We start from the raw sequence: 19,272 nt of genomic DNA, 5'->3' as shown, positions 1-19,272 counted from the left end.
TGCATATATTATCTTGGAGGGAAGAGAGATATGCCATAGTCACAAGGCTGCCGCCAGTATCTCCCTCTTCTTTATCAATTAATGTGTATATATATATATATATATATATTATCTTGGAGGGAAGAGATCACAAGGCTGCCGCCAGTATCTCCTTCTTCTTTATCAATTAATGTGTATATATATATATATATATATATATATATATATATATATATATATATATATATATACAGATTGTACACAAGCAATAACAAAAATATGATCATCCTACTTCACCCAACCTATCAGCCATTGGCGTTAACGCATATAGACGAAGATCGGTCATCATTAGACCAAATGTTTGGTGATTTAGCTTGACAATTGAACGAAAACAGAAGTGAATAATGCAAAACATGATAAAATAAATATGTAATTAAAAAAAAAGAAAAGAAAATCGACTCTAGACAACTCCATACCGTCTTAGAGGAAAAGGGAAGAAGAAGAACACCAACACTTATTGATGCTCTGATGAAGGGGATGAGATGACACGCAACTCCTATAACCTTTGGCCGGGTTGTTCTATGTTCTTCAGATGTCTCATATCATGGATGATATTTCTGCAGTCTCTGACAAGTTACAAGACAAGAGGAGAGGTGGAAGGAAGCAGGTGGAGTGTTGGCTTTGCAAACCTGACTCCTCCTGTGGACACGAAAGATGAACCCAACTTTTGCCCAAGGATCACTTGGCAACCTATTATAAACCTAAAAAAACAACACCTAGGATAGAAAAAAAAAACACAAAAAACATGAAAAACAGAGAGGAAGAAGAGGAACGACTCACTGGAATGAGAACCCTACTTTCTCGAGTGGAGGAACAGTTTAATGATAAAAATTCCCTTGCACAAGTTTGAGGAAGGAAGAGGAAGACCTCGAACTCCACCAGCCCAAAAGACTAAACTTTCCTCGTGTTTGTTTTATTTATGAGGAAAAATTCGGAACTATTTTTTCCATCTTTTCAAAAGGCATCATAAACATTTGCAAATTACGTACAACATCAAAATTTCACCATGTATACTTCTATCCTATATATAGAACCATGTTATGAGATATTCTACATATGAATTCTTTAATGAATATGCTTCCAGTGTTTGGTTCAAGGGTTGGATCCGAATTTAAATTTATTTGACTCTTTGTATTTGAATCATAAATCTCTTGCAATGCTGCTCAGATGTACCAAACAAAGTACATGATATTTTTACCCATTTAACTGCATTCGCATGAAATTTAAAGCATAAGTTCTTACCAATAATAACAATGTTAACATGAGCTCTTAGCAATACATGGATGAAATTGTATATAATTATGATGCACTTTAAGCATCATCATTCAGCACAGCCACAAACACATTGTGGATCACTTTAAAGTCTTTGATTATACTGCTTATAAAAAATTCCTTTTTCAATCGAGAAAATTGATAGAGAAGTAGAAATATTCCAAGTTATAAGTTCTAAAATTTTTCAATTCTATATATATTCAAGCCAAATAAATGCAACTCAATTATTTTTTAACAGATGTACTCTTTTGTGAAGAAAGTGGAACTGAAAAACAAACAATGTGAAAATTTTTTAAAACAAGAATGATTCAACTGCATCAAACTTGATGTTCCTCCTACAAAAGTGATCTCCAGCTAGATTTCATTATTGTGACTCAACATTGTTTCCATGTAGCCTTAAAATTATGAAGAAACTATCCTAGGTGCTATTTGAACAACTGCCATGAATAAAGATAACTCCACAGATATCTATACGTATGAGAGAGTAAATAAACCAGAGAAGAAAGGCATATCTTAAAAAAATTTAAAAGCCACAGCTAGGCTTTGGCAACGGGTTGTAATAAAAAAAAAATTAAAGTACATCCTAATTGTGACTCAACATTGTTTCCATGTAGCCTTAAAATTATGAAGAAACTATCCCAAGTGCTATTTGAACAACTGCCATGAATAATGAGAACTCAACAGACATCTATAAGTGAGAGTAAATAAACCAGAAAAGAAAGGCATAAAATTCATTTGTCTTAAAAAAAATTAAAAGCCACGGCTAGGCTTTGGCAACGGGTTGTAATGAAAAAAAATTTAAAGTACATCTTGGTGTGGGGAAAAAAGCTCCGCACATGAAAGTTGAAATATATAAATTCTGCTAGTCATTTTAATTAGATATAAACTTTATATTTATCAATTGCAGGTAAAATGCCTTTGGAGAACTCAAAGAGGTCCATACGTTTACTAGCGTATTGGTTTTACAAAGAAAAAAGAATGAAACAAAAAAAATGATACAGGTTTTAAACCTAACTGCATGTGCAGGTTTTTATTTATGTTGGATCAAACGGTAAAATTATCGTTAAGTTCAAAGAAAACAAGATGAAGTGCGAAATTCCAACTTTGGATATTATGCAGTAATTCTGAAGGAATGCTTATCAAGAATGTCCACGGGGAGAGGCTGACAAAGAAAAAGCGGGAAATGTGAATGACAAGAATTATAATGCCAAAAAAGAATGGTTTGATAATTGAAACAGTGATCCCACAAGGATAATGAAAATGTTGCTATTCTGTATCTAGACGTTCTGAGTAGGACAAGAAAACTCCATTTTGTAGAAAAAAGAAATAGTTTTAATTTATTGGGTGGTAGAAGAAAAATTTGGAATCAATGTAGGGTTTGCTGGCCAAAAGACACCCCAAGCTACATTTTTTGTATGACCAAAGTTGTCGGTTGGTTGTTGAAAAAGCACAACAGAATCAGCTTTGTTTATTTTAAAAAAGAAAGAGGGAAAGAAAGAGAAATTTGCAACCCGAATTACAGTTACAACAGCCAATTTTTTTCCTTTTTGTGATTGAATGATTGCTAAAAGAATCATAAAGCACTAAAAAATCTTCACAGTGGAACAAAAAAATGTACAGCGCTTCAGGGAGGAGACCGTAGATCTATTTACAACAGCAGTTGCCTCTGAACATTTGTTCAGACAAATCTTCCCGTTTCCTTCCTTTCTTTTGCCTTTCCTTCAGGCTTCTCCACTTTCAGAAGACCAACGAATCGGCCAAGTTTCTAAGTCATCACTTTTTCCTCTTGAAACCAGGTAAAAGGTGAACCGTTTTCTGTTCCTTCTTCACCCCAGTTTCCCTTCTGAAAGGCTCAAAGTTTACAGAACACCACGCCATTGTTTTTTGAATTTCTTTTGGCTGATCAAGAAAGAACTCCAAGATTTTTTGCGCCTGGATGATGTCTCTGTCAGATCGGAAAAAAGACCTGCAGCCAATGCCTGCTGAAGCCAAACATCAAACTCTTCGTCTCCTTTTTCACTTGCCATTTCAGCATCCAAATCCGATGTGAATCTGCTGCAGTCCGATTTTGATCTCTGAACCCTTTTATCTAATCCAACCATATTTACATGAAACGTAGTCCTGTGAGTATTTGGTTTGCATGCCATTCCCTGCAAATATGAACAAATTAGGAAAGATGGAGTAGCCACCAGCTTAAAATCATTCAGCTTTTAGTTTGTCATAATAACAGTCATTTCCTTCAAAATTTGTGACACTGGGCAACCGGTAAAGAACTAATTAGTTGCTATTCCTGCAGCCACACTGATCAGCATGAAGTTGCTGTTACTGTGCCACAATCCTGCCGACAGGGATGGCTATTAAATTTTTAAGAATAATTAACTCGTAGTGTCAAGACAGAAGTAAAACCCACGAGAAAAAAAAAAAAAGTATGCCAGGTAACAACTGTGTTGAATTTTTTAAGTTTTTGATTGATTCTGGTTCACCATTTGCATGGATTCACTTTTCTAATTTCCTTATCCTATTCTTCACTGCCTTCCACAAATTTCTTTCATGATAATTCATAAACCTGGGTACAAGTTTTATAGCCGATATGAAGGTTGATGGTAACCATGACGCCAAATATCACAATCTTATCACAGGATTGAAAAATTGTTTGGGCACATATCACCTGTACTACATTGGATACGATAAAGAACACGTGCATAATGCACCAGAAAAACCATATTAGAATGAGGCAGAAACCTCTTTATCTTAGTGCCCACAAAAAGTATTCAACAAAAAGTATGAAAATGGTCGACAGGACAAGCATTTGATCCTTAACTTGTACTAGACAATACTGTGTCATCAAACTGGAGCACAACCTGTCCTGAGAAGTGACTACACTAAGATGCTGTTTGACCAATGCACAGCTTACATTGTAGTCACTAAGAAGCATATTTGAATATATGCACAAAGCAGCAAATAATTTTCTTTACCATTTATTCACGTCAAGCAAATTTAACCAATACACCTTGGAGAAATAAAGCATCAGAATTTGTCATTCTGGTTATGATAATTATAAAAGTTCTTATAGAAAACATGCTTTGAAGGCAAAGAAAAAACCAGCAGAATCACAATATGAAGTTAATTATCTCTTAAGTAAAACTTCTTTATTATATTCTTTGACAAGTAGTTCCAATGAATTACCTGGCAGATAGCCCATTCAGAGACATCAAAAATCTTGCTCTCTGCACAAACATAGGCACGAGGAATATCCACCTGAAATGAAAGGAGATATGTTCATCATAGTGGTACAATATCACTAGAAACAGGAACACAGTTAAGAAAGTTTGTAACGTTCTGTACAAGAACATTCAATACATTCGCAAACTAAGATATAAAATTTGTTGCATGTCACAGGCCCAGCAGAAAATGAGGAAAGAAGCTCCCTGAAGTACACTAGTGCATCGATGTAGACTAGATAAGACCATAGGAATCTTTAGGGAAGCTACTGATCATCCACAACTGTGTAATAATGAGCGTATCAGACATTTAGGGTCAGAAAAGATCATTTAGATATGTATATGCATACATGGAAACAGTCAAGAAAAACATCTACTTTTCAATGAAAATAATTATTACAAGAGCTCAAGTAAAAGATTAGGGGAATCAAGGGGAAGGGGCATGATGTTGGAAGGACCCAATGCAATATGACATAGAAATCTATTGTCACCAATAATGTTGTCCTTTATCAACTACTGGAACTCCTAAAAACCTGTACCTATCCCACTGAATCAAATATGGGTGGGGCTACCAGATGGGTAAGAAACTAAGCATAAACCTCCACGAGTATATTGGAAACCGAATCTGATAATCCTGAAGTACATTAATTATTTCTGCAATCAAGTTTGTAGGACAAGCTCCTAGAGAAGAAAGTTTGGATGGTAAAACGACCACACATGATAAAGAATTGTGGGTTAAAATACAATGGAGTTACTCCTTCCTGCTTATAGAAGGAAAAGATATCAAAAATCCTCCTAATCCACTAATATGTGGATATACAATTGCTCTGTTGTTCTCTCTTAGGCCCTTTGCAGATCAGCTCTAGTCAAGCCAACATCCGTCAAGAATCAGATTTTAAACACTTCATGGGTTTACAAAGAACAAAAGAAAAGACAATTGAGATTTGCTTTTCTGCAGGCGGTTCCAATCATGAAATCTGGTATTTTTCCAGTCTCTGGTTCTGCAGTTGCCTTCTCTGCAAGGCACTTTTATCTATTCTGCTCTTATACAAAGCCACAGTTATAATTTTCAAATGCCCAGTCAGTAGCAGAACATCCAACCTTAATGACCAAAAAACCCATCAGATATGATTTACAGGACACTATATACCTTCTGAGGCCTTTGAAGGGTTGTAGATCCAAGTTCAACCCAACCATCCCCATCCCTGGCTTGATGGTATTGGCGACAATCCTAGTGACACAGAGAGGACATGGTAGCTCAAGATAGTATCAACAGAAAGAGTTTATTTGATGCAATAACTGATATAAGTAGAAAATTAGATAACAAACCTGACACCACCTTGCCTTTGCTTTGGATCTACTTGTGCACACCCATATATGAAAATTTCCACATTTTGTGCAATGTATTCTTCTGGATTCCTCTGATCGATAATCAACTCCATCCTACAAGACAAACACATATCAGCTCACAGCTTATTGTAACACATGATGGTAAGGTTAATGGCATTGTAACTCTGGGCAAGGGAAAGTTGATGACAGTTTAGGTTTTTTCTCCTACAATAAATCTCGGACAAATCTTGAGGAAACTTTGGATCTTAAAATATTCCAAAAAAAATAGAAGAAAAAACAACCCAAAGCAGATAAAGTAATAGAACAGTAAATTGAGCACATCATGATATTATCGTAACAATATTACCTCTATTCTTCAATTTTAATCAATTTTTTTAATACCATAATATTACCTTTAGTTCATTTACCCAAACTTGCTAAAAATTAAAAAGCCAATAATCCAAGTTATAAGAATGTCAACATATTTGCTCCTATTCATAGGAATATCAACATAAATTCATTACAGAAAATCAAGCATCTCCTTGTGTTTCTTATTGGTAAATGACAATCACAATTCACAAGAGTCAAAGCAATACTGACTATAGAAAGCAAAGCATTAGCTTCCTACCTTGCTTGATAAAAGAAATTATTAGCATGAAAAGACGTAAATTACCGGCTGTGAACTGCACCGATTTCTCTGCTGAATGCTGCTAGACTCTCTAGATGCTTCCTTTCGTAATTGCTCATCATAATTTTTCTTCTTCACTTCATCCGAAAGGACCTGAACGAAAGTTTCAGGGAAGGCTCCTTTCACAGAACTTATAAAAACAAATGCACATCCCAAGAAACTACACTGTTTAGACTTAATGCCAGCTGCATTTTTCCAACACACAAACTCACCTCATATGCACACTGAAGTTTCTTAAAGGACTCGCTTGCCAGTGGGATTCCCATATTTTTATCAGGATGGACAACCATAGCCTGCAAATGTAAAGCTCCAGTCAGCCCCATTTGTTACATGATTGGAAATCAAACCCTAGCTGAAAATATATAAAATGCATTTTATATAAATAAACGGAGATCAAAAGTGAATTCCAGTGAAACCTTTTTCCTGTATTCTTTTCGCAGTAGTGCCAAATCTATACTACTATTCCTGGGAAGCCCCATGGCTTCATAATGATTCTTGCTACCTAAGATTCGCTTTATCTCATCCAATGAGTTTGAATCTGCTTTGACAACCTTACTAGCAGAAGCCTCTTTGTGGACTTCCACATGCTGTAAGACATTAGGCATTCGGCAAGACGCTTTGGATGGAAATTTCACTGCCTCATCACTGTGAGCAGAATATTCAGAATCATACACAAAATCTTCTGAATTGCAATTAGCTTGAGCATCATGTGCTGAACTTGAACCTTCATTCACACATTCGTACTCTTGAAGCACAAAATCCAACAGATCATTGGATAGAAAGGCTAGCTGGAGTGACAATATGACTCCCAGTAACCCAACACGGACTTTGACACAGTAAATGGCATATGCTGTTGACAACAACACCACCAAGCGTGCATGATTCAACGAGAACAAGTAGCCTGCATCATCAATCAAAAGCCCTCAGAACAGCAGAGAGTAAAAAAGATCAGGATTACAGACAAAATTATGATAGGGTTTTCTTAAAACTATGTAACATAGACCAAGGAGATGCAGGACAAAAATGTTTCTGAGGGATTAAGAACAGTATGACCACAAAGATTGGAACCATCCTTGCCTTCGTTTTAACATATAGGCCTATGACCATGACCAGTTCTGTTCATCACTACAGTGTAATTGTCTATGTCACATGGGTGCGGGTATGATACGGGTACGGGTACGGACACGGCAATTTTGAAAATTTTGGATACGTGGATATGGAAAATTTTATATTCTCAAAAATGATAAAATGAAAAAAAAAATTAAATTAATAGTTCACTCTTACAATGTAGTAAGAAAGTTTGTTTTATCACAAAAGTGTTTGAGTATTTGAAAGAACTGTTCATGGAAATAATTGGATGCATCACAAAAAAAATGATAAAATGACAAACAAAAAATTAAATTAATAGTTTATTTTTTGGCGTGTCCCACCCGTGTCCTGTATCCAGATACGCATGTCGGCGTATCGGATACGGGTACGTGGGTTAAACCCACGTATCCGTGTGACAGAGGTAATTGCCAGCCAACTTTGACTCATGACACACTGCCGTATATGTATTTTCCATATTAAAATTGTAGGCACAGCATGAGGAAAAAGTTTCTGGAATGAACAGCAGAAGTGCAAATAACAACCAAATTTAACTGAAAATAACAATGATAGCAGGCCCAGCAAATATTGGCACTAAGTGGAATCCTGGGTAGTCAAAAGCATAACTGCATAAGTCACGCCTAGGAGAGGAAGTCCTCAGTGCCTAAGTCAAACCAGTCGCCTTATTTAGTACCAATAACAAGCTTATGATGTAACTTCCAAAATTGCAAAATTATCTTAAAGAATTGAAATCAATTGAAAAAAAAAAAAAGTGACTGAAATTATTTATCAAAAAGTCCGGCACCTATGCTCCTATGTGGTAGTATTGTGCCTAAAGAGCCTGAGTAGACTATGCAGTGCCTGGTTCTGTAGAATCATTTTTCCCATTAGTTTTGATTACAAGTTTTTCATTTCTTATTAAAATATGACTTACAAGAAACCGTTGTTCAATTACACATGAACAACATTTTACAGACAATTAGAAAGATAATTGGTAAGAATGTTGCAGCTGAGCATGCTCAAGAACACTTAGGCAATTAAAATTACATTGCAGGCTGTTCGTTAAGCATCATTTATGGAATCGGTAACTAAAGAAATTTACATTGACACTTGAATTCAATCACTTTAATACATCAAACCTAAATGTTGTTCATCATCACTAAGAACATGCTTAAGATATATTTGATAATTGAGTAATTTTACCTTTAAGTTTATAAAACAAATGGCACTTACATTAAACAATATATCATAAGACAAAATTAATCACTTTAATGAACTTCCTACAAGCCTAGCTTTCACAAGTAGGGGTGAGTAACCAGCAATAGTAGGAAGCTTACCAAACTCTAGCTATAAAAGCCATTAATGATCACCACTGTTAATGGATCTCTTGTACCTCAAGCTCTGGCCCCTTTTCTCTAGGATATATATAGTCTGTGCAGTCTGGAACTGGCTATTTTGGTTCTAAAATGACCATTTTCCTATGTCACATGGGTGCGTGTACGGGCACCAAATGAGTGCTGGTGCAAACATCGTGAGAGGCATTTTCAAAAAAACTTGGGTATGGGGGTGGCTGTACACAGACATACACATATATATAGAGAGAATAAAAGAAAGAGAAAAATTGGTAGAAGCCAGATGTTTAGGATATATATATAAAACAAAATTTTAAGCAAATAAACACATAACTTCAGTGCTTATATTCATCAAATATCTATCACTGAACAAACAATTGCTAAAATATAACAAAAATATACAAAACTTAAGTCTCCCTTTGATATGGGTACTTCTACCTTTTAGAAATGTCCATGTCACACATAACCATTTCCCATAGTCATTACAGGTTTGCCCTTAGCCCTATAACTTCTTTACATGCCATATCACACAAAAGCCTTTACCTTTTTCTATTCTCTATTTACTTAAAACATCATATATATATATATAGATAGATAGATAGATAAGTGGAAATTTGACAATTTTTTTCCAACAAGCATATGCAAGTCAAAAAACCCAAGTATCCTCTGGATGACTACTTTTATAAAATTCAGTCTTTCATATTATCCGTTCATCCGAGAAGCTTGGGGAAAATTCTTCATAGCTTTGTTAAAAAGGAATTCATTTTTTTGGTTAAGAACACAGTTTACAGCAATTGGTGATTCGGGAGAATCAGGACCTCCACTTGAGTTTTAAAGACTGTCATATTTCAGTGATCTGTCATATTCTGCTGTTGAAGCAAAATTTTGCCATCTAAAATTTATGTACTTCAAATTAGATGTGGACATTCTGCTTGTGGCTACTTTCTGATCCATTTGATCAAAAGGTTTACTATTTATGCCCCCTTAAGACTATAGTATAATACTTATCATTTTTGTTGCTATATTTGAACTAATGATTCTGTATATATGACAAATCATCTCTTCTATGGATTTGCTCAAAAACTCAGTTCATAGATATTTCAGTTATAAGTACTGATATATGAAATACATAATCAGTATTATAAAAATTCTGCAGTAAATATATATATAACAACAACTTTTACCAACTTTTTCCTAAAATACAAAAAGTATATTCATGATTTGACTCAACTTTTCATCTTTCCAGATCTCATAATGTCATTTTACGAAGATGTCCTTAAAACTTGAAGAATACAAACTCCACATTCATTATGTAAAATTAAATAGTAGCATAATTTTTTTCTCCACTTTGAGAATCAGTAAAAATACCATATTTACCATCTGCTATATTTTACAGATCAATTCTAACCCCCATAGGCCTTTTTTTCATACTTAACCTTTCCAACTTTATCAATTGCACTTGCTTAGATCAGGGGCTTGCTACTAATTTTTTTATTAAGTGTAGGTGTTCATTGCAATTATCGTGCTCCAGTGGTGCAGTGTCACTTCATCTTAACACTGTTAGGCCATTCAGGATAGAAGGGTAGCTCGTACCACAATATTCCCACCTTTATTATCAAAATTAGATCCAAGCCCCTTTGGGGTTTCATTATTAACTTTTTCTGCTTCTATCGTTTAACTTAATGTACCCAAAGCTACATTAGCTGCTAATTCCACTTTATATCAAACTTCCAGACATTGTCTCCATTTCAAGCTTTGCCATCAATCTGTATCTTCAGCTTGTATACATCTCGTAGTACGGCGGGATACAGACATGCAGGGACACAGCACTCTCTACATTACACATATATATATATATATATATATATATATATGTAGGAGAAAATTCAAGTAAAATAATTCAAGTTCATAGATAATGCATGGTGGTCACAAAAATTCAAGCAAAACAGTTCATAAGTTCATACAGCTACCACTGACAATTAAAGATTAAAAAAGACTTCATTAAGGAAATTATTAAGTGTCATAAAACAAGTCTGGATAGAAAAAGGGTAGGAATCAGTGTTTCAGAATACCAAGATGTGATTGAATGTATTGGGCACAACTTATACATTGTCATTGAAAGTTTGAGATACAACAAAATTGATGGGTTTCATGAATTAAAAGTTAAAACATCAAAATAGATAGAAACAGACTGAGATATATCAGATAGAAAGAAGGGGCCTGGACAGAGGGAAAAAAAAAAGTAATGAAGGGCTTGGAACAAGCTAACCATGCATCTCAAGTTCTCAACCAAAAAAAAAAAAAGCAAACAAAGGCAACACCAACCAAAAACCCGTTAAATGATTGTTTTGGTTGAAAAAAATTCTTGCACAAAATATCAGACTGAAAATGATTGTCAAAACCGATGAAGGAGAAAACAGAAAAATGATATGTTTCATTAATCCTAATTATTAGAAAATTGTAGAGAAGTCCACCAAAATACAAGAAACTAATAAGAGATGATAAAACCTATAAAAACTCTACGAACTAATACTTATTTCTCTAAACTACTAATCTTTCCAGCAACTTGATGACTGATCTAATCCCTGGAAGGTAACCTCCAATAATCCCTACATAAATTTCATGCCTGATTCAATGACCTACACCCATACTACAACCGACAAAGATATCTACATCTGGGCGATCATGAGAAGAGGTCGCAGCTGCATTTTTTTTCATAGGAGGGACCAAATCTCAAATCCCCACACCCTTGTATTGCACCAGATGAATAAGACTGAAGGCAGAGGAACCAAGAATGTAAGGACACAAACAGCTGATTGTGGTCCATGCTGAAGAAGATGTCGGAAAGCTGCAGAGTCGTTTTGGCTCTGATACCATGTGCAAACCAATGGAGGAAAAACAGAAAAATTGTATGTTTCATTAATCCTAATCTCTCTTAAAGGAAGATTAGTATAAAATTACAAAGAAGTCCTCCAAAATACAAGAAATTAATAAGAGAAAGTAAAAGCTTATAGAAACTCCACCGACTAATATTTATGTCACTAAACTACCACAAACTAACAGCAGTTCCTCTTAACAATTATATAAAAAATAGACAAAAAACAAAAAGAGGGAAGAAAGCCCCTTCTTACAGACCCTTGCCAAAATGTCGTCACTGATCACTGGAAACTTCCAACTGCCGATAAAGTCGTTTACCAGTCAGCAAAGGTCAGGACATGTGGATGGAGGTCCTCAAGAGGGAGTGAAAAAATAGGTTTAGGGTTTGTATCTTTTGAGATAAAGTTTGGACCAGATTGGATCTTACCCAGATCTGATTCAAAACGTACCACTTGCCCAGCAGTACTTGCATCCCCATTTTGCTTACCAACATGGGTATGTAACCTAGTTACTTACCTCTGTGACTTAGTGTGCAATGTTTCTTTGTGTGTGTGAGAGAGAGAGAAGTATGAACATATCACTAATCAAAAAACATATTGCAAGTAATTCTGGGAATGTTGCATGATTTGAGAAAGCCAGAATGATAGATTAGGGCTGAACCCATGCTTGCAGAAATTATTGTAAAAAGAACAAGAGGACAATACTCCTCAGAAGCTTAGTCAATGTCATATTATGGAGATTAAGATGATAATATTGATGACAGTAAGGAGATTGAAGAGGAAGAAAACCAACAATCACAAAGGAATGAATCCCGTGACTCCATGACAAATGGAAGCAAAACCAAGAAAAGAGAGAGGCGAGAGAGGCTACCTATTTAGAACCTAAAATAAACCAACTCACTTCTTATTTAGCACCATATGAGAACAAGATCTACTTCTCCCTGTTGAGGACACCTCTTTTTTCCTTTTTTTTACTTTTTCTTTCTTTTCCTTCTTCCTTTTTTCTCTTTCCTTCTCCCTTCTTCTTTTTCTTTCTTTCCTTCTTCCTTCTTCCATATTTCTTTCTTTTCTCACTTTTTTCACACTTTTGCCATTGAAAACATTTCAACATCTATTCCAACCCTTTTACATTTTACCAAACTTCCCTTATTTAAAATCTTTTAGAGGCATGCATTCTAAATTTTTTAAAGAAAAACCACATGTGCCCCTTCCAAAAGCCATGTTCTGCAATAAATAAACTCACTACATTGTCATGAAAATATCATGATCAATATTTCCTTTTGCAATATTTTTTAAATATGTGACATGTTCAGTTTTTTTCGGCTACTTCATTTTTCTGGACAATATCATGATATTCTGAAAATATTTGTGATTAACATGATTTCTTGTTTTCTCTTGCCTCTACATCTAAATTGGAGAAAATAGAACCATGGATTCAAGATACCAATGTATTGAACCAATGAACTTATAAGCCAAGAAATGAAATGCATAGAATATAACTTTTACGTAGTGTTTGGATGACACCCTTTGAAAACAGTGTGATGAAAACCATGCTTTGAAAAAAAATAGGTTCTTTAAGTAGTTTTTAGTAACTGGTTTTGGTGTCTGGATGGCATGCCAAAAACTCATCTCTACAAAGGGTCCGACAAAACTGGAAGGCATGTTTTTCAGGCCCTTTGCTAAAAATGAGTTTCATCCAAACTAGGTTTTTGAGAAACCCAATATTAGGTTACCCAGACAGGCCAAAACTGGGTTTTGGAGTCAACATCGACTCCAAAACCCAGTTTTGGTCTGTCATCCAAAAAGCCTCCTAATCTTGTCCTTTTGGAAGGCAATGCAGGGAAGAACCTCAATGGTTTAACCAAGAAGTGGCTGCTAAAGGGCAGTATACAATGGGTGGCACTGGCTTTCCTTCAGTCAAGCTGAAAAGAAGGATGACTACTAGAACTAGCAGAAGAACTTTCAAATGATTCTGCCACTAGCTTCAGTGTTCAGTGTCACTAGTAGCAAAAGGACTTGTCGAGCAACACTGAGAGGTTTGAAAGCCGAAGAACAAAGATAAATCACTGATGAACAGAATTACTAGCAAATGAAATAAATAATTCACTAAGCTTTGTATTGAGAACAAAGAAGAAAAATAGCTTTTCTAACTTGACAAGGGTCCTAAGCTTGATGCACCAAGACAGATAGCAAAATATCTAAAACTTGCACTGCAAATTTTTAATAGTAGGTGATAGGTTCAAATTTTGAACAATTTAACACCAATAGCATCCAAAATAGCACTAAGCTATCCACTGATATAGTTAAAGATTGATATATTAAACCCTTATTAATGAAGCACGCACTTGATGTATCCCCAATGAACTTGGCAGAAAGTAGTAAGAAGCAAGTGCATCTGACAGATCAATAAAATGCATGAATTATGGCAGACAATTAAGTGTTTGGATATGCAGATAAATAAAAAATGGCGATCCAATTCAAAACCTGTAAAGACACTTAGGAAAAGGGGAAACAAATGAATTTCAAATGCTCCCAATACTGACAAGCATAAAGTCTCTTGTAGTCTAACCTCAAGTTTATCAATCAAAAACCAACATTAGGGCCAGCCTCATTTTGAATCCAGTATGTTTAAAAGAAAATTTCTGAATGAAAGGGAGCCACTGAAAACCCATAATACCACCACGAACACATTTTGAGAGAAGCCAAGCTCTGGAGACACATGCAAGAAATGCAACTCAGAAAATAGCAAGATCTGGCTGCAAATGCTGCACAGCAACAAAACTGAGAGCCCTTCTAAAAGAACTTAGTTTAGTAGATTTAGTTTAGTAGATGAAGATGTGTATTATCCTACTCATTCACCGTACAAATGACAAAACCCTTTCACCAGTCAATTTCAAATGGTAAGAATCTCAATAAAATCTTGAAAAGATACATATGTCAAATTTGTTGACATATTTTAAGCAAGAGAGAAGAATTGTTAAAATAATAAAAGGAAAACCATGCAAAGGCAAGAAAAATTCAATCCGTGCTAAAAAAAACCAGCAAAAGATCAGGAACAGCATCTATCAGTTCAGCTCATTCGCCAAGCCTTGCAAATCTTGAATTATAAGGAAAAGAAAAACAAAGACACAAAACTCTAAAACCATACACATGTAGGATAAGATCTTAGAAGCCCCCATTAGGTACAGATTTGTCCTTGGATCCAATATCACACTATATATCCTGTTCAGAGCTGCACCATACCAAATTGCAGGGAAGAGAAAAAAAAATATCCAATGTAATGGAGATGCATAAGCATGGATGAGAATGAAGGGTGATACCTCCAATTATGGATATCATCCCAGTTATCCACAGGTTGCCATAAATAGACAGCATCAAAATCCCAAATAATCCAACAATAAAAAGTCCAGGGGTATATCCCAAATAACGAACCGTGGCACCAGCAGCTCCCTGTAGAATCACTTTGAGTTAACTCTTCTGTCACAATAAACAAGATAGAAAGAGAACATGTAGACATTTATGGTACACAGACAAAAGAAATAATAAATGTCTCCATATTCTACAGCAGCTCCGAGTCTCCGACCCTGCAAATTCATGCCTTGACAAACTGTGGGAAGCCATTTCAGAAAGCTCATGTACAGAGAAACAGTTCTCTCTCTCTCTCGCTAGTCTCTCCCCGCACACCGCATGCACATAGATATGGGATTTTAATATAGGAAAATTAGTAAATATAAGAACCATGAGGACAAACCAATCAAGCCACCCAAATGGCTCACCAGACTGACACATCACAATTAGCTCCGGTAAAAGGCAGAGGCTAGCTAGAAATGTGGCTTTAAAAGTTTTTTTTTTTCCATATGGCAACTGGTAAGCCATCCAATAAATTGATCAGATAGCTTACAGAGGTCCAGAAAGGACAAACCAATCAAGCCACCCAAATGGCTTACCAGACTGACATATCAAAATTAGCTCGATAAAAGGTGGAGGCTAGCTAGAAATTTGACTTTAATTTTGTTTTTCTTTTTTACATGACAACGAGTTGGTCGTCCAATAAATTGATCAAAGAGCTTACAAAGGTCCACCACATAAACTCTTCAAATTCAAATATATATATATATATATATATATATATATATATATATATATATATATATATATATATATGTATCACATATCGCACACATACACACTCAAACACCTTCTCAATCACTTCTAGGACCCACGATCTGTCTCTCAAGTTCTTCTCAATCACTCTCAAGTCTCAGCTACTTTTTTCCTCCCTTTTTTTCCCCTTTCACAATCATCTTATCCACCCTAGGCTTCTTGTGGGTCTTAAAGAGGAAAGAGTACTTCAAAATTAAAACCATTCCTAAAATGTGGCAGGTTTAATTCTCGATCTCTCTCTTAAAATGTGACTGGTTCAACTATCTCTCTCTCTCTCTCTCTCTTTCTTGCTGGAAGAGAGAGAAGAGAATAAGTAGAATAAGAGCTATGTAGACTAGATGGTACCACACAGTCAAATATATTAACTATTTAACCATGTCAATTAGTAGTCAACCATCAGATGGAAGAAGCATGCACACTCCAGACACACAAATATATAATCTATGGATTTGGTATTGTACCATTATAGCCATCTGGTGTCATCTGACTGGACCATTTTGAGACATGTTGGCTTTGGGGTCACTCCAATTTGCTTTTTGAATTTCAACCTCATGGATTTTTAGGATTTTTCTATTTAATTTTTTAAAATTTGGAGATTTTTCCGAGACAAACAACCTTTCCATACTATCCTAGAGAAAAATCTTGCTGTTTAAAATCCGTAAATGATATTTGTCACTATGCTAGAATTTATTTTGGTCCCAAGTTTCCGTCCTAAGGTATCAAGTAGGCCACTTAGTAGCTGTCACCTAGGTGACAACTGTCATTATCGACAACTTCAAGGAGTAGGTTATTTGGATATTTTTCTTAAAAATTAAGTACCAAGTTTATGCATATTCAAGAGGTTCAGATCTTATTCTAGAAAACAGTTTATGTAAACATGAAGGGTGGAAAATGAATTTCTCACATGATTACCTTTATAATGATGGAATTGTTTGTAATTTTTGTTCTTATGGACACTTGCTCAAAATGATGAGTTCAATAGGTAACACTAGCATGTTGTATTGTTGTAAAACCAAATTTAGAGATACGGATTGAAGTTGGTATAAGAAAAAAAGGGACCGGCGGAAAAAAATCCTGAAATTTATCTTTCCAACAAAAACTACTCATTAGCACAAGAAGACAAAACATGAACATCATGTCCTATGTGGTAGAAATTCGGGAACTGGCTGTTGCTGCAAGCACAACAAGTACATCACTGCGGTTATTCCCAATGATTTCTCAAGGTTTTCATAAGCTTTTACCTCAAAATGTGGTTTTTCCTCTTCTAGTTGGAAGTGCGTTATGTATTCAACTCCTATTGCAACTACAACCATCTTTTCTCAATCTCTATTGTTCATCAAGAAAGACTCCCTAAGGAAATGCCTTTACGATTATCCACTTATGTCAACTTCAAGGTTGTTGCCCATGTTGAGCACAACATACCTTATGTCTCCATTTCACAAATTAGGCATGGCTGGTGGTATATATAGCAATTTCCTTTTCAGGAGTAAATATGGTTCTTTGATGTCCTCTATTTTGTCCTAAGGAAATACTAAAAATGAGCCTACTAATGCAGGTCACGGCCATGGGTTCGGTCACAAGGAAGAACGTGATCTTTCAACATGCTAGTTGCAGCAACTCCCGTTCCGCCCACTTCTTCCTTGCCGCCAGGTAGGATGCACTCTAAGAAACAATAAATAGTTTGGTATAAACTGACCACCGTGATACCAGGTAAACCAGTCAAAACCTACATTGAATATGGAAGAGAATAAAAGCATCCTCAATAACATGATAAAAGAGGAAATCTATGAATCACCACCGCATGAGAATTACATAAATTAAGAAAGAAAAACAACAGAGGAAAATGAAGAAGGAAGAACGGCCCAAAATGTGGACGAGGAGGAAGTACCAGCAACATAACAACACAGAGCAAGCAGGATGTGGATGTCAAACTGAGAAAACAGCTCCAGATTATAACAAACAATGCTGCGGAACCCAATCCAAGTAATGAGCCAATGCCCCGGAGGGTGCAATCCCTCCATTGTAACAACAAGAATAATAGAAATTTTCCCAGCTGAGTGCACCATCTACAGAAAATTGGCCCGTGCCGGTCGGCGAGAGCGGCAACCCGTTCTCTCAAGCACCTCATAAAGGCCTGAACGCCCAGAACCACATTCTTCTGGGATCGAACCCATCTGAATCCATCCTTGAACAGCTCTATATCCTCCATATTTGTTCTTCAAACCATTCCGATTTCAACTTCGCAATGCCCAAAACAGCAGCTTCGCTAATTCCGCCAACAAAAAGTATCTAGGTCGAGCGATTCATCACGGCCACTTCACTTACCTCAGCAAGGCCATCTACAGGAGTATTCCATAAAACAGCCTCATGAGCCTAACAGGCTTCAGGATAAACCTTAGATTTCTTCCACATAGCCCATCAACTGCCAACTAATGCCCTTCATATGCTCCCTATGAAGAGTAATGATACTGCGAAAGATGTGGGTCCCCATATGCCCGATTGTACGAGGATATTTCGCTCTCGCCAAATTAAAGGAAAAACGAAGCCCTAAAATTTTCGCGTCAATGAACTCCCCGGAACTCCGGTGGCATTCCTCCGACTTGTTGGGCATGAACCTTCCTCCCTACATGGAGAATAAGCCCGCGAAACGATCTCAGAGGAAGAAGAAAGGATCACGGGAAACACGATGCGGGAATCCAACGGAAGGCAACTTCTGACGAGTGTCCCACCAGTTTCCGGCGTTGTCCGGTGCCAGGTTTCTTTTGTGCTTTCTTTCTTTCTCTCTCTCGTGCTGTCTGCTCTTCACACGACGACTTAGAAGTGAAATGACGAAAATAGCCACGAAATTTTCACCGAAGACAGCATGGGTAGTCCCATCGTACGAGATGGCGAACGGAACGGAGGCACTCCCTCCTACTTCAATCGGTTGCGGACGCCCGTTTTACCCGAAACGTCTCTGAATCGGTATCATTCATATCGGCCCGTATCGTCTTGTTTTTCTAATTTTTATTAAAAATATAAACAAGAAAAAGTTCTGTATATGTCGAATGGTATGTAGTCCGATATAAGACGATCTTTCCGACAATGATTCCATATCAAATTAGATGAAAAAGGATATTAGAGAAAACAAAGCATGTATTCGGTTTAGATGATTGGTAGGATTAACTTACAATAGATGCAAGAGGAAACCAGATGAAATAAAGCAGAATGGTGATTTAGAAGAACCTTTAAACAAAGGCAAAAGA

The 19,272-nt window shown here is 36.1% G+C and overlaps 1 protein-coding gene across 1 annotated transcript; it reads right to left on the bottom strand.

Annotated features, from left to right (window-relative positions):
- Positions 1-2,887: 2,887 nt before the first annotated feature.
- LOC116264199 (uncharacterized) lies at positions 2,888-18,824 on the bottom strand. Its single transcript, XM_031644285.2, has 9 exons — positions 17,916-18,824; positions 15,184-15,313; positions 6,966-7,450; positions 6,762-6,842; positions 6,535-6,642; positions 5,862-5,975; positions 5,683-5,763; positions 4,498-4,569; positions 2,888-3,461 (listed from the first exon to the last, which is right to left on the bottom strand). Exons 1-9 carry the CDS (start codon positions 18,234-18,236, stop codon positions 3,171-3,173), a joined length of 1,683 nt encoding a protein of 560 aa, XP_031500145.1. The 5' UTR covers positions 18,237-18,824; the 3' UTR covers positions 2,888-3,170.
- Between the last annotated feature and the right edge of the window lie 448 nt (positions 18,825-19,272).

The sequence above is a fragment of the Nymphaea colorata genome, chromosome 11 (genome assembly GCF_008831285.2).
Source record: "Nymphaea colorata isolate Beijing-Zhang1983 chromosome 11, ASM883128v2, whole genome shotgun sequence".
In the NCBI taxonomy this organism is placed as follows: Eukaryota; Viridiplantae; Streptophyta; class Magnoliopsida; order Nymphaeales; family Nymphaeaceae; genus Nymphaea; species Nymphaea colorata.
The sequence above is the reverse complement of the archived record's forward strand: the minus strand, read 5'-3'. Positions and strand labels throughout refer to the sequence as shown.

Coding starts and splice junctions, on each gene's coding strand:
- LOC116264199 (XM_031644285.2), bottom strand. CDS start 18,236: ATGGAGGATATAGAGCTGTTCAAGGATGGATTCAGATGGGTTCGATCC. Junction 15,314..17,915: donor TCTGTGTTGTTATGTTGCTG/GTACTTCCTCCT, acceptor GTGATTCTACAG/GGAGCTGCTGGTGCCACGGT. Junction 6,643..6,761: donor AACTTCAGTGTGCATATGAG/GTGAGTTTGTGT, acceptor ACTTTCGTTCAG/GTCCTTTCGGATGAAGTGAA.